This window comes from Aedes albopictus, chromosome 1, assembly GCF_035046485.1.
Source record: "Aedes albopictus strain Foshan chromosome 1, AalbF5, whole genome shotgun sequence".
NCBI lineage: Eukaryota > Metazoa > Arthropoda > Insecta > Diptera > Culicidae > Aedes > Aedes albopictus.
This window is the reverse complement of record NC_085136.1, coordinates 131,027,679-131,041,132: the sequence shown is the minus strand read 5'-3', so window position 1 is coordinate 131,041,132 and position 13,454 is coordinate 131,027,679. Positions and strand designations below refer to the sequence as shown.

Below are 13,454 nucleotides of genomic sequence, written 5' to 3'. Positions count from 1 at the left end.
CATCGAGCAGCTGTGTAACGTAGAAGTGGCTCAAGACTATGCGCAGCAGTTAGCAGTGGCCCTACCAACGGAAGAGCAGCCTGGCGCAGCTACACTTGAAGATGGCTGGAGGGACATCCGATCCGCCATAGGTAGTACCTCGGCTACAGCACTAGGCTTCGCGACTCCGAATCACAGAAACGACTGGTACGACGGCGAATGTGAACAGTTGAAAAACGAGAAGAATGCAGCATGGGCGAGAATGCTGCAACACCGTACGAGAGCGAATGAGGCACGTTACAAACAGGCGCGGAACAGGCAGAACTCAGTCTTCCGGATGAAGAAGCGCCAGCAGGAAGAACGAGATCGCGAAGCGATGGAAGAGCTGTGCCGCGCTAAGGACACACGAAAGTTCTACGAGAAGCTGACATGTGCCGAGATAATCACGGGAATATTCTCACGAGCGAGCGTGAGGTGGTCAAGAGGTGGCGGAAGCATTACGATAAGGGGCTGTCCATAAACCACGTGGTCATGAGGGGGGGGGGGGGGGGTTCGGCCAATGACCATTTTGTTAGACAAATACAAATTTTTGTATGGACTAATGACCACGCAGGGGGGGGGGGGGTTGAAAAGTCCCAAAAAATGACCACGTGGTTTATGGACAGCCCCTAAGCACCAGAATGGCGACGTTGCAAGCACCGAAGGTGGCGTGGTAACAGATCTAGGAGTATGTTCACAGGACGAAAGACTTCCGGCCCCTGACCTCCAAGAGACTGAGGAGGAGGTTGGCCGGTTGAAAACAACAAAGCCACTGGAGCAGATCAACTACCAAGCGAACTTCTAAAATACGGTGGAAAAGCACTGGTGGTGAGAGCACTACACTGGGTCATTACCAAGATTTGGGTGGAGGAAGTATTACCGAGTAATGGATGGAAGGTATCGTGTGTCCCATCTACAAAAAGGGCGACAAGTTGGATTGCGGGAACTACCGCGCGATCACACTACTGAGCGCTGCCTACAAGATACTCTCTCAAATTTTATGCCGCCGTCTATCACCGATTGCAAGAGAGTTCGTGGGGCAATATCAGGCTGGATTTATGGGTGAACACGCTACAACGGACCAGATGTTCGCCATCCGCCAGGTGTTGCAGAAATGCCGCGAATACAACGTGCCCACACATCACTTGTTCATCGATTTCAAATCGGCGTATGATACAATCGATCGAGAACAGCTATGGCAGATTATGCACGAATACGGATTTCCGGATAAACTGATACGGTTGATCAAGGCGACGATGGATCGAGTGATGTGCGTAGTTCGAGTATCAGGGACACTCTCGAGTCCCTTCGAATCTCGCAGAGGGTTACGGCAAGGTGATGGTCTTCCGTGCTTGCTGTTCAACATTGTAATTAGTAGAGCGTGGATAAACATGAGTGGAACGATTTTCACGAAGTCCGTTCAGCTGCTTGGTTTCGCTGATGATATTGATATTATCGCTCGTAAATTTGAGACGATGGCGGAAACGTACATCCGACTAAGAAGTGAAGCCAGGCGAATCGGATTAGTCATTAATGTGTCGAAGACAAAGTGCATGATGGCAAAGGGCTCCAGGGAGGAATCACCGCGCCCCCACCCCGAATTTATATCGACGGTGATGAAATCGAGGCGGTTGAAGAATTCGTGTACTTGGGCTCACTGGTGACCTCCGACAACGACACCAGCAGAGAAATTCAGAGGCGCATTGTGGCAGGAAATCGTGCTTACTTTGGACTCCGCAGAACTCTACGATCGAATAAAGTTCGCCGTAACACGAAGTTAACTATCTACAAAACGCTGATTAGACCGGTCGTCCTCTATGGGCACGAAACATGGATCCTACGTGCAGAGGTGTTGCGTACCATCTACGGCAGAGTGCAGATGGAAGACGGGGCTTGGAGAAGGCGAATGAACCATGAGCTGCATCAGCTGCTGAGAGAACCAACCATCGTGAGCGGGTCACGTCATCAGGATGTCGGATAGCAACCCGACTAAAATGGTTCTCGAGAGTCATCCGATCGGTACAAGAAGACGTGGAGCGCAGCGAGCTAGGTGGGTTGACCAAGTGGAGGACGATCTGCGGACCCTACGCAGAATGCGGAACTGGAGACAAACAGTCATGGACCGAGTGGAATGGAGACGGCTACTATGTACAGTAGATGCCACCACGGCCTTAGCCTGATCGGTAAGGTAAATAACCCTGCCAAGGGGCCGTTAGTAAACCACATCGATTTGGGGGGGCAGGGGTGGTGGTGGTGGTGTCTATTCAGTCTACGTTCCATACACATTTTATTTTTGGACAAAAGTCTACGAAGGGGGAGGAGAGGTCTGAGATGGCCAAATTTTGATCTACGTGGTTTATGAAAAGCCCTCAAGATTGTTTGCGTAAGAGATTAAGACAGGTGTATCAGGTCGAGAACTATTTATCTGGCGAGTGTAGGACGGTTCTCCTCCAGGGATAATATTTCTTTTGTGCTCTATTAGGTACAAAGATCTTGTTTTTGTTTTCAATTCATTTATACACATTTTTCGATCGACATTCTTTACAGATAAAATCGACTTGTCAGTTCATATATGTATGAGTTTCTCTATTGTTTATCGTTTTTATTTTGTTCTGACTATTCATCATGGTAGTATGTAGCAGCATACACTTATCATTGTTTGCGTGAGATTTGAGTAATACACCGGATAACGCTTCCAACAGTCATGTGTTACACCACGACAAGAAAAACGATTAACTATATTGTTAGTTTGTTTAACCATTGAAAAAAAATCCATCTGATTGAGAATTTGTGGGTGTCGTTATGGTTTCTCTGTTGTGCTCTTTGATTTCCTTTATACTGCAGTTCGTTATTAATTCGATCGGGTTTTCTTCTCTTAAGTTTCTTTTGCTAACTATATAAAAATAGTGTAGAAGTCTTATACCATAAATAACTAATTTACTGTATAAATTTTATACAAAGATAAACATTTACACGTTTGTCGTATTTTTTTTACGTTTCGTAATAAGTAGTTTTCATAACTAGCGCACGGGTTGTTGGCGTTTTTACACCTAGAATAGAAAGCCATCTTCGTGATCGTTGTGATCGCACAGTAAAACTTCTCTGCTTAGGCAAGTGCTATGAACATCAACACGTATGGTTTGCTTGCATCTATTTGCACAAATACCTATCTATACTTTGAAAACCTAATCTGCACGGAACAACAATGAACGGAAAGAGAAGGCTTCAAGGTATATACGCTTTTTTTGTTGAATTGTCTACGTGTGTGTGTTGTTTTCTACTTAATAAGGCAACTGGAAATGTAGTTTTTTTTTCTAGGTAATGTTTGGACTCACAGGTTTGCGAAACCGAATAGAAAACTACAAAGAATACAAGTTTGGAAGAAATTCACATCCTTCCAGGTCAAGGTCCATTGGAATGATGGCAATGTACAGTGTGCATTTTGGAGACCAATTGGTTAATGTTCCGTGACCGTGGAGGATATGCGGTATGGTTTCCCAAATACTGGAATTTAACGGGATGCTGATGATGGCAGTGAACATTTAACTCCTACTGTGTGGATTTCAGTAAGTACCGTTGGAACTTTGTTGTTCAGAAAACGCGTATTAAAACGGCAGTCCTTCAAGTGTATGTTTGTTATTTGTGCCATTTGATCGTTGGTTTTGGTTTTGAGATCGAAATGTAGATATTTTTTTAGTGTTTTCTTTATGTTGGGTTAATTTCTTGTGATATTTACAACCAACAAAAGCTCGGGTGTTATATCATGCCCCAACATAATATTGCACCACCGAACTAGATCGTGTCCTTCCAGTCAGTGATATTTCTCTAGAATTTTAATAACGTAAACTAAATGTGAGGAGCAGTGGTTCTCAACCTATGTCTAGCAGCAGATTTTTAAAACGATTCTAAAAATGCGGTTGACAACAGAGCAACAACTAACAGAAATGTGTACGAGTGCAACTACTATTGTGCGCAAATGTGCTCAAACTCGACGTTCCTTAAGGTTTAAATGTTTGGCAACCTTTTTGCTCTAGCAATGCTATTTACCTGTACAAATAAATTGGGTTTATAATCATGATTTCATAAAGGATAACGAAAACAAGCCCGTATAATTGCCAGGAATGCCAACATGATTCAACTATCAAAAAATTAGTAGAGATCTTTTCGGATTTCTGAAAGGAATCTCTCCAGATTCCTGAGAGAAATCACTCCAATTTCCTCAGAGTAATCTCTCCAATTTCCTAAGAGGAATCTCTCCGGATTCCTAAAAGAAATGTCTCCGGATTCCTGAGAGGAATCTCTTCGGATTCTTGAAAGGAGGAATTTCTCCGGATTTCTAAGAGGAATCTCTCCAGATTCCTGAGAGGAATCTCCATATTCCTGAGTTGAATATCTCCGGATCCCTGAGAGGAATCTCTCCGGATTCCTGAGAGAAATCTCTGCGGTTTCTTGAGAGGAATCTCTCCGGATTCCTGAGAGGAATTTCTCCGGATTCCTGAGAGGAATTTCTCCGGATTTCTGAGAGGAATCTCTCCAGATTCCTGGGAGGAATCTCTCCAGATTCCTGGGAGGAATCTCTCCAGATTCCTGAGAAGAATCTATCCAGATTTCTGAGAGGAATCTCTCCATATTCCTGAAAGGAATATCTCGGGATACCTAAGAAGAATCTCTCGGGATTCCCATGAGGATTCTCTCCGGATTCCTAACAGAAACCATTCAGGGTTCCTGAGAGGCATCTCTCTGGATTTCTGAGAGGATGCTTTCCTTATTCCTGAAAGAAAACTCTCCGGATTCCTGAGAAGAATCTCCGGATTCCTGAGCGGTATCTTGCCGGATTCCAGAGAGGAATCTCTCTGGATTCCTGAGAAGAATCTCTCCGGATTCCTGAGAAGAATTTCTCCGGATTCCTGAGGGAAATCTTTCCAAGTTCCCAAATGAAATCTTTCCAAATTCCTAAGAGAAATCTCTTCAGACTCGTGAAAGGAATCAATCAAGATTCCTAAAGGGAATCTCTCCAGATTCTTGAAAGAAATCTCTTCAGATTCCTGAGAGGAATCTCTCCAGATTCCTGAAAGGAATCTCGCCAGATTCTTGAAAGGAATCTCGCCAGACTCCTGAAAGGAATCTCTCCAAATCCCTGAAGGGAATCTCTCCAGATTCCTGAGAGGAAACTCTCCAGATTCCTGAGAGGAATCTCTTCAGATTCCTAAAAGGAATCTCTCTAGATTCTTGAAAGGAATCTCTCCAGATGTCTGAAAGGAATCTCTCCAGATTCCAGAAAGGAATCTCTCCAGATTCCCGAAAGGAATCTCTCCAGATTACTGAAAGGAATCTCTCCAGATTCCTGAAGGAATCTCTCCAGATTCCTGAAGGAATCTCTCCAGATTCCTGAAAGGAATCTCTCCAGATTCCTGAAAGGAAACTCCAGATTCCTAAGAAGAATCTCTCCAGATTCCTGAGAAGAATTTCTCCAGATTCCTGAGAGGAATCTCTCCAGATTCCTGAGAGGAATCTCTCCATATTCCTGAGTTGAATATTTCCGGATTCCTGAGAGGAATCTCTCCGGATTCCTGAGAGGAATCTCTCCGGATTCCTGAGAGAAATCTCTGCGGATACTTGAGAGGAATCTCTCCGGATTCCTGAGAGGAATTTCTCCGGATTTCTGAGAGGAATCTCTCCAGATTCCTGGGAGGAATCTCTCCAGATTCCTGAGAAGAATCTATCCAGATTCCTGAGAGGAATCTCTCCATATTCCTGAAAGGAATATCTCGGGATACCTAAGAAGAATCTCTCGGGATTCCCATAAGGATTCTCTCCGGATTCCTAACAGAAACCATTCAGGGTTCCTGAGAGGCATCTCTCTGGATTTCTGAGAGGATTCTTTCCTTATTCCTGAAAGGAATCTCTCCGGATTCCTGAGAAGAATCTCCGGATTTCTGAGCGGTATCTTGCCGGATTCCAGAGAGTAATCTGTCTGGATTCCTGAGAAGAATCTCTCCGGATTCCTGAGAAGAATCTCTCCGGATTCCTGAGAAGAATCTCTCCGGATTCCTGAGGGAAATCTTTCCAAGTTCCTAAATGAAATCTTTCCAAATTCCTAAGAGAAATCTCTTCAGACTCGTGAAAGGAATCAATCAATATGCCTAAAGGGAATCTCTCCAGATTCTTGAAAGAAATCTCTTCAGATTCCTGAGAGGAATCTCTCCAGATTCCTGAAAGGAATCTCGCCAGATTCTTGAAAGGAATCTCGCCAGACTCCTGAAAGGAATCTCTCCAGATCCCTGAAGGGAAACTCTCCAGATTCCTGAGAGGAATCTCTCCAGATTCCTGAATGGAATCTCTTCAGATTCCTAAAAGGAATCTCTAAAGATTCTTGAAAGGAATCTCTCCAGATGTCTGAAAGGAATCTCTCCAGATTCCTGAGAGGAATCTCTCCAGATTCCTGAAAGGAATCTCTCCAGATTCCTCAGAGTAATCTCTCCAGATTCCTGAAAGGAATCTCTCCAGATTCCTGAAAGGAATCTCTCCAGATTCCTGAAGGGAATCTCTCCAGATTCCTGAAAGGAATCTCTCCAGATTCCTGAAAGGAAACTCCAGATTCCTAAGAAGAATCTCTCCAGATTCCTGAGAAGAATTTCTCCAGATTCCTGAGAGGAATCTCTCGAGATTCCTGAGAGGAATCTCTCCATATTCCTGAGTTTAATATCTCCGGATTCCTGAGAGGAATCTCTCCGGATTCCTGAGAGAAATCTCTGCGGATTCTTGAGAGGAATCTCTCCGGATTCCTGAGAGGAATTTCTCCGGATTCCTGGGAGGAATCTCTCCAGATTCCTGAGAAGAATCTATCCAGATGCCTGAGAGGAATCTCTCCATATTCCTGAAAGGAATATCTCGGGATACCTAAGAAAAATCTCTCGGGATTCCCATGAGGATTCTCTCCGGATTCCTAACAGAAACCATTCAGGGTTCCTGAGAGGCATCTCTCTGGATTTCTGAGAGGATTCTTTCCATATTCCTGAAAGGAATCTCTCCCTGAGAAGAATCTCCGGATTCCTGAGCGGGATCTTGCCGGATTCCAGAGAGGAATCTCTCTGGATTCCTGAGAAGAATCTCTCCGGATTCCTGAGAAGAATCTCTCCGGATTCCTGAAGGAAATCTTTCCAAGTTCCCAAATGAAATCTTTCCAAATTCCTAAGAGAAATCTCTTCAGACTCGTGAAAGGAATCAATCAAGATTCCTAAAGGGAATCTCTCCAGATTCTTGAAAGAAATCTCTTCAGATTCCTGAGAGGAATCTCTCCAAATTCCTGAAAGGAATCTCGCCAGATTCCTAAAGGGAATCTCTCCAGATTCTTGAAAGAAATCTCTTCAGATTCCTGAGAGGAATCTCTCCAGATTCCTGAAAGGAATCTCGTCAGATTCCTGAAAGGAATCTCGCCAGATTCCTGAAAGAAATCTCTCCAGATCCCTGAATGTAATATCTCCAGATTCCTGAGAGAAAACTCTCCAGATTCCTGAATGGAATCTCTTCAGATTCCTAAAAGGAATCTCTAAAGATTCTTGAAAGGAATCTCTCCAGATTCCTGAGAAGAATCTCTCCAGATTCCTGAGAAGAATCTCTCCAGATTCCTGAGAAAAATCTCTCCAGATTCCTGGGAGGAATCTCTCCAGATTCCTGAGAAGAATCTCTCCAGATTCCTGAGAGGAATCTCTCCAGATTCCTGAGAAGAATCTCTCCAGATTCCTGAGAAGAATCTCTCCAGGTTCCTGAAAGGAATCTCTCCAGATTCCTGAGAGGAATCTCTCCAGTTTCCTGAAAAGAATCTCTCCGCATTCCTGAGAGGAACCTGTCCAGATTCCTGAGAGGAACCTCTCCAGATTCCTGAGAGGAACCTCTCCAGATTCCTGAGAGGAATCTCTCCAGATTCCTGAGAGGAATCTCTCCAGATTCCTGAGAGGAATCTCTCCAGATTCCTGAGAGGAATCTCTCCAGATTCCTGAGAGGAATCTCTCCAGATTCCTGAGAGCAATCTCTCCAGATGCCTGAGAAGAATCTCTCCAGATTCCTGAGAGGAATCTCTCCAGATTCCTGAGATAAATCTCTCCAGATTCCTGAGATAAATCTCTCCAGATTCCTGAGAGGAATCTCTCCAGATTCCTAAGCGGAGTCTCGTCAGATTCCTAGAGGGAATCTCTTCAGATTTCTAAGGGGAATCTCTCCAGATTTCTAAGGGGAATCTCTCCAGATTCCTGAGAAGAATCTCTTCGGATTCCTACAAATATCCCCGAATTACTGGAAGAACCTCTCTGGATTGCTTAGAGAGATCTCTCCAGATTCCCAAGTGGAATCTCTCCGGATTCCCAAGTGGAATCACTCCGGTTTCCCAAGTGGAATCTCTCCGAATTCCCAAGTGGAATCTCTCCGGATTCCTAAGTGAAATCCGATTCCTTAGAGTAATCTCTCCGGATTTCTGAAAGTTTGCAGGGTACCATTAGTCGTTGCTCTGATGAAGTTAGTGAGTTTTCTGGTGAAGCTGTTCCCGGGATACCATCCTTGTAAACCAAATTAGTTGTTCTCGTGAACAAACAGCTATCTCATCGAAATGCATGAATCTATAACATCCGATCCGTAGATTGAGAACCAAAACATACCTCACCTTTTCAAAATATCCTACTTATGGCTCGGTTTACTAAAATCTATCTAATTCTACAAACTGCAGCGTGGTATTGTACAAAACAGCATTTCTCCCTTTTTCTTATCAGTAATCGTAGTTCAATGTTACAATTAAATCATTCTCCTCAAAGAATCCAATCTTCTAAGTAGACTTTCAAAGTAATCGTTTCTCGGCTAGGTTGGCATCGCAACAACGGTGCCCCGTACAATTCGATTTAAACTAAATTTCAATATTCTACAGTAAAGAATAAAAAATCAGTCACATTTTGATTATGCTTTTGCGTACCCTCCCTTCAGAGGGATTCCACGCGCCCTCCCACACAATTACCCCCGCGGAATTTAAAATCGAAACTAAAACAAAACTGGTTCCACTCACTTCGTCTATCTCGCAGTCAGTCAGTCAATCTCTCGCGCGTCCCTCAAACTCCCTAAATTCTCAAGTGTAAAACTTTTGTATCACAAACAAGTTTCCTACAGCTACCTCTGGCGTAGATCTCCACCGCGGCTGCGCCCTCCCGCATCGGCTCCTCCTATCAGGACAGGTGGTTCTCGCTCTTGCTGCCGCTGATACCGGCGCTAATACCGTTCGGAACCACACCCCCACCCCCGGCGGAACCATTGCAGCAGCGGCGGGCCTTCAGCTTCGCGTCCAGCTCGTCAATGATTCCCTCGCAGGACGAGGGTCATACGAAGGAGCTGAAACCGGGCAGGGGCGCCCGCGACCGGGCCATGTTGTTCATGATGATCTGGCCGCCGTTCAGGCTCATCACAGCCGAACCCTCCGGTTCCGAGTCGGTGTAGCTGGAGTAGTTCCGCACCGGTTTCTGCCGCTTCCAGGACTGCCGCAGCGAGTCGTTCACGTTCGCGTAGTGGTTCACGAACGAGTGCGGGTCCGACCGGACGCTTTCGTTTTCGCTCTCGGACGCCTGGGTTAAATAAATTATAAGGTCACAAGAAGGTTAAGAATTTGACTGGAAGAGGCTGTAAACGTCACAAGTGAAGCTTTTTCGTATTGGATTTGGATTTGATATGGAATGGATTGGATTTGGATTGGATTTGGATTGGATTTGGATTGGATTTGGATTGAATTTGGATTGGATTGAAATTGGATGTGAATTGGATTTGGATTGGATTTGGATTGGATTTGGATTGAATTTGGATGGGATTTGGATTGGATTTGGATTGGATTCGGATTGGATTTGGATTTGGATTGGATTTGGATTGGATTTGGATTGGATTTGGATTGGATTTGGATTGGATTTGGATTGGATTTGGATTGGATTTGGATTGGATTTGGATTGGATTTGGATTGGATTGGATTGATTGGATTGGATTTGGATTGGATTTGGATTGGATTTGGATTGGATTTGGATTGGATTTGGATTGGATTTGGATTGGATTTGGATTGGATTTGGATTGGATTTGGATTGGATTTGGATTGGATTTGGATTGGATTTGGATTGGATTTGGATTGGATTTGGATTGATTTGGATTGGATTTGGATTGGATTTGGATTGGATTTGGATTGGATTTGGATTGGATTTGGATTGGATTTGGATTGGATTTGGATTGGATTTGGATTGGATTTGGATTGGATTTGGATTGGATTTGGATTGGATTGGATTTGGATTGGATTTGGATTGGATTTGGATTGGATTTGGATTGGATTTGGATTGGATTTGGATTGGATTTGGATTGGATTTGGATTGGATTTGGATTGGATTTGGATTGGATTTGGATTGGATTTGGATTGGATTTGGATTGGATTTGGATTGGATTTGGATTGGATTTGGATTGGATTTGGATTGGATTTGGATTGGATTTGGATTGGATTTGGATTGGATTTGGATTGGATTTGGATTGGATTTGGATTGGATTTGGATTGGATTTGGATTGGATTTGGATTGGATTTGGATTGGATTTGGATTGGATTTGGATTGGATTTGGATTGGATTTGGATTGGATTTGGATTGGATTTGGATTGGATTTGGATTGGATTTGGATTGGATTTGGATTGGATTTGGATTGGATTTGGATTGGATTTGGATTGGATTTGGATTGGATTTGGATTGGATTTGGATTGGATTTGGATTGGATTTGGATTGGATTTGGATTGGATTTGGATTGGATTTGGATTGGATTTGGATTGGATTTGGATTGGATTTGGATTGGATTTGGATTGGATTTGGATTGGATTTGGATTGGATTTGGATTGGATTTGGATTGGATTTGGATTGGATTTGGATTGGATTTGGATTGGATTTGGATTGGATTTGGATTGGATTTGGATTGGATTTGGATTGGATTTGGATTGGATTTGGATTGGATTTGGATTGGATTTGGATTGGATTTGGATTGGATTTGGATTGGATTTGGATTGGATTTGGATTGGATTTGGATTGGATTTGGATTGGATTTGGATTGGATTTGGATTGGATTTGGATTGGATTTGGATTGGATTTGGATTGGATTTGGATTGGATTTGGATTGGATTTGGATTGGATTTGGATTGGATTTGGATTGGATTTGGATTGGATTTGGATTGGATTTGGATTGGATTTGGATTGGATTTGGATTGGATTTGGATTGGATTTGGATTGGATTTGGATTGGATTTGGATTGGATTTGGATTGGATTTGGATTGGATTTGGATTGGATTTGGATTGGATTGGATTTGGATTGGATTTGGATTGGATTTGGATTGGATTTGGATTTGGATTGGATTTGGATTGGATTTGGATTGGATTTGGATTGGATTTGGATTGGATTTGGATTGGATTTAGATTGGATTTGGATTGGATTTGGATTGGATTTGGATTGGATTTGGATTGAATTTGGATTGGATTTGGATTGGATTTGGATTGGATTTGGATTGGATTTGGATTGGATTTGGATTGGATTTGGATTGGATTTGGATTGGATTTGGATTGGATTTGGATTGGATTTGGATTGGATTTGGATTGGATTTGGATTGGATTTGGATTGGATTTGGATTGGATTTGGATTGGATTTGGATTGGATTTGGATTGGATTTGGATTGGATTTGGATTGGATTTGGATTGGATTTGGATTGGATTTGGATTGGATTTGGATTGGATTTGGATTGGATTTGGATTGGATTTGGATTGGATTTGGATTGGATTTGGATTGGATTTGGATTGGATTTGGATTGGATTTGGATTGGATTTGGATTGGATTTGGATTGGATTTGGATTGGATTTGGATTGGATTTGGATTGGATTTGGATTGGATTTGGATTGGATTTGGATTGGATTTGGATTGGATTTGGATTGGATTTGGATTGGATTTGGATTGGATTTGGATTGGATTTGGATTGGATTTGGATTGGATTTGGATTGGATTTGGATTGGATTGGATTTGGATTGGATTTGGATTGGATTTGGATTGGATTTGGATTTGGATTGGATTTGGATTGGATTTGGATTGGATTTGGATTGGATTTGGATTGGATTTGGATTGGATTTAGATTGGATTTGGATTGGATTTGGATTGGATTTGGATTGGATTTGGATTGAATTTGGATTGGATTTGGATTGGATTTGGATTGGATTTGGATTGGATTTGGATTGGATTTGGATTGGATTTGGATTGGATTTGGATTGGATTTGGATTGGATTTGGATTGGATTTGGAATGGATTTGGATTGGATTTGGATTGGATTTGGATTGGATTTGGATTGGATTTGGATTGGATTTGGATTGGATTTGGATTGGATTTGGATTGGATTTGGATTGGATTTGGATTGGATTTGGATTGGATTTGGATTGGATTTGGATTGGATTTGGATTGGATTTGGATTGGATTTGGATTGGATTTGGATTGGATTTGGATTGGATTTGGATTGGATTGGGATTGGATTTTGATTGGATTTTGATTGGATTTGGATTGGATTTGGATTGGATTTGGATTGGATTTGGATTGGATTTGGATTGGATTTGGATTGGATTTGGATTGGATTTGGATTGGATTTGGATTGGATTTGGATTGGATTTGGATTGGATTTGGATTGGATTTGGATTGGATGTGGATTGGATTTGGATTGGATTTGGATTGGATTTGGATTGGATTTGGATTGGATTTGGATTGGATTTGGATTGGATTTGGATTGGATTTGGATTGGATTTGGATTGGATTTGGATTGGATTTGGATTGGATTTGGATTGGATTTGGATTGGATTTGGATTGGATTTGGATTGGATTTGGATTGGATTTGGATTGGATTTGGATTGGATTTGGATTGGATTTGGATTGGATTTGGATTGGATTTGGATTGGATTTGGATTGGATTTGGATTGGATTTGGATTTGGATTGGATTTGGATTGGATTTGGATTGGATTTGGATTGGATTTGGATTGGATTTAGATTGGATTTAGATTGGATTTGGATTGGATTTGGATTGGAGTTGGATTGGGTTTGGATTGGATTTGGATTGCATTTGGATTGGATTTGGATTGGATTTGGATTGGATTTGGATTGGATTTGGATTGGATTTGGATTGGATTTGGATTGGATTAGGATTGGATTTGGATTGGATTTGGATTGGATTTGGATTGGATTTGGATTGGATTTGGATTGGATTTGGATTGGATTTGGATTGGATTTGGATTGGATTCGGATTGGATTTGGATTGGATTTGGATAGATTTGGATTGGATTTGGATTGGATTTGGATTGGATTTGGATTGGATTTGGATTGGATTTGGATTGGATTTGGATTGGATTTGGATTGGATTTGGATTGGA

At 42.4% G+C, this 13,454-nt stretch overlaps 1 protein-coding gene across 5 annotated transcripts in view; it reads right to left on the bottom strand.

The window, feature by feature from the left end:
- Nucleotides 1–2,511: 2,511 nt before the first annotated feature.
- LOC109422974 (protein sidekick) overlaps nucleotides 2,512–13,454 on the bottom strand; it is a 385,272-nt gene continuing 374,329 nt past the window's right edge. For all 5 annotated transcript variants that reach the window (XM_062845386.1, XM_062845385.1, XM_019697875.3 and 2 more), the window contains one exon: nucleotides 2,512–9,617. In XM_062845386.1, coding sequence (XP_062701370.1) covers nucleotides 9,375–9,617 — 243 coding nt within the window. In that variant the 3' untranslated portion in view covers nucleotides 2,512–9,374. The remainder of the gene's footprint in view (nucleotides 9,618–13,454) is intronic.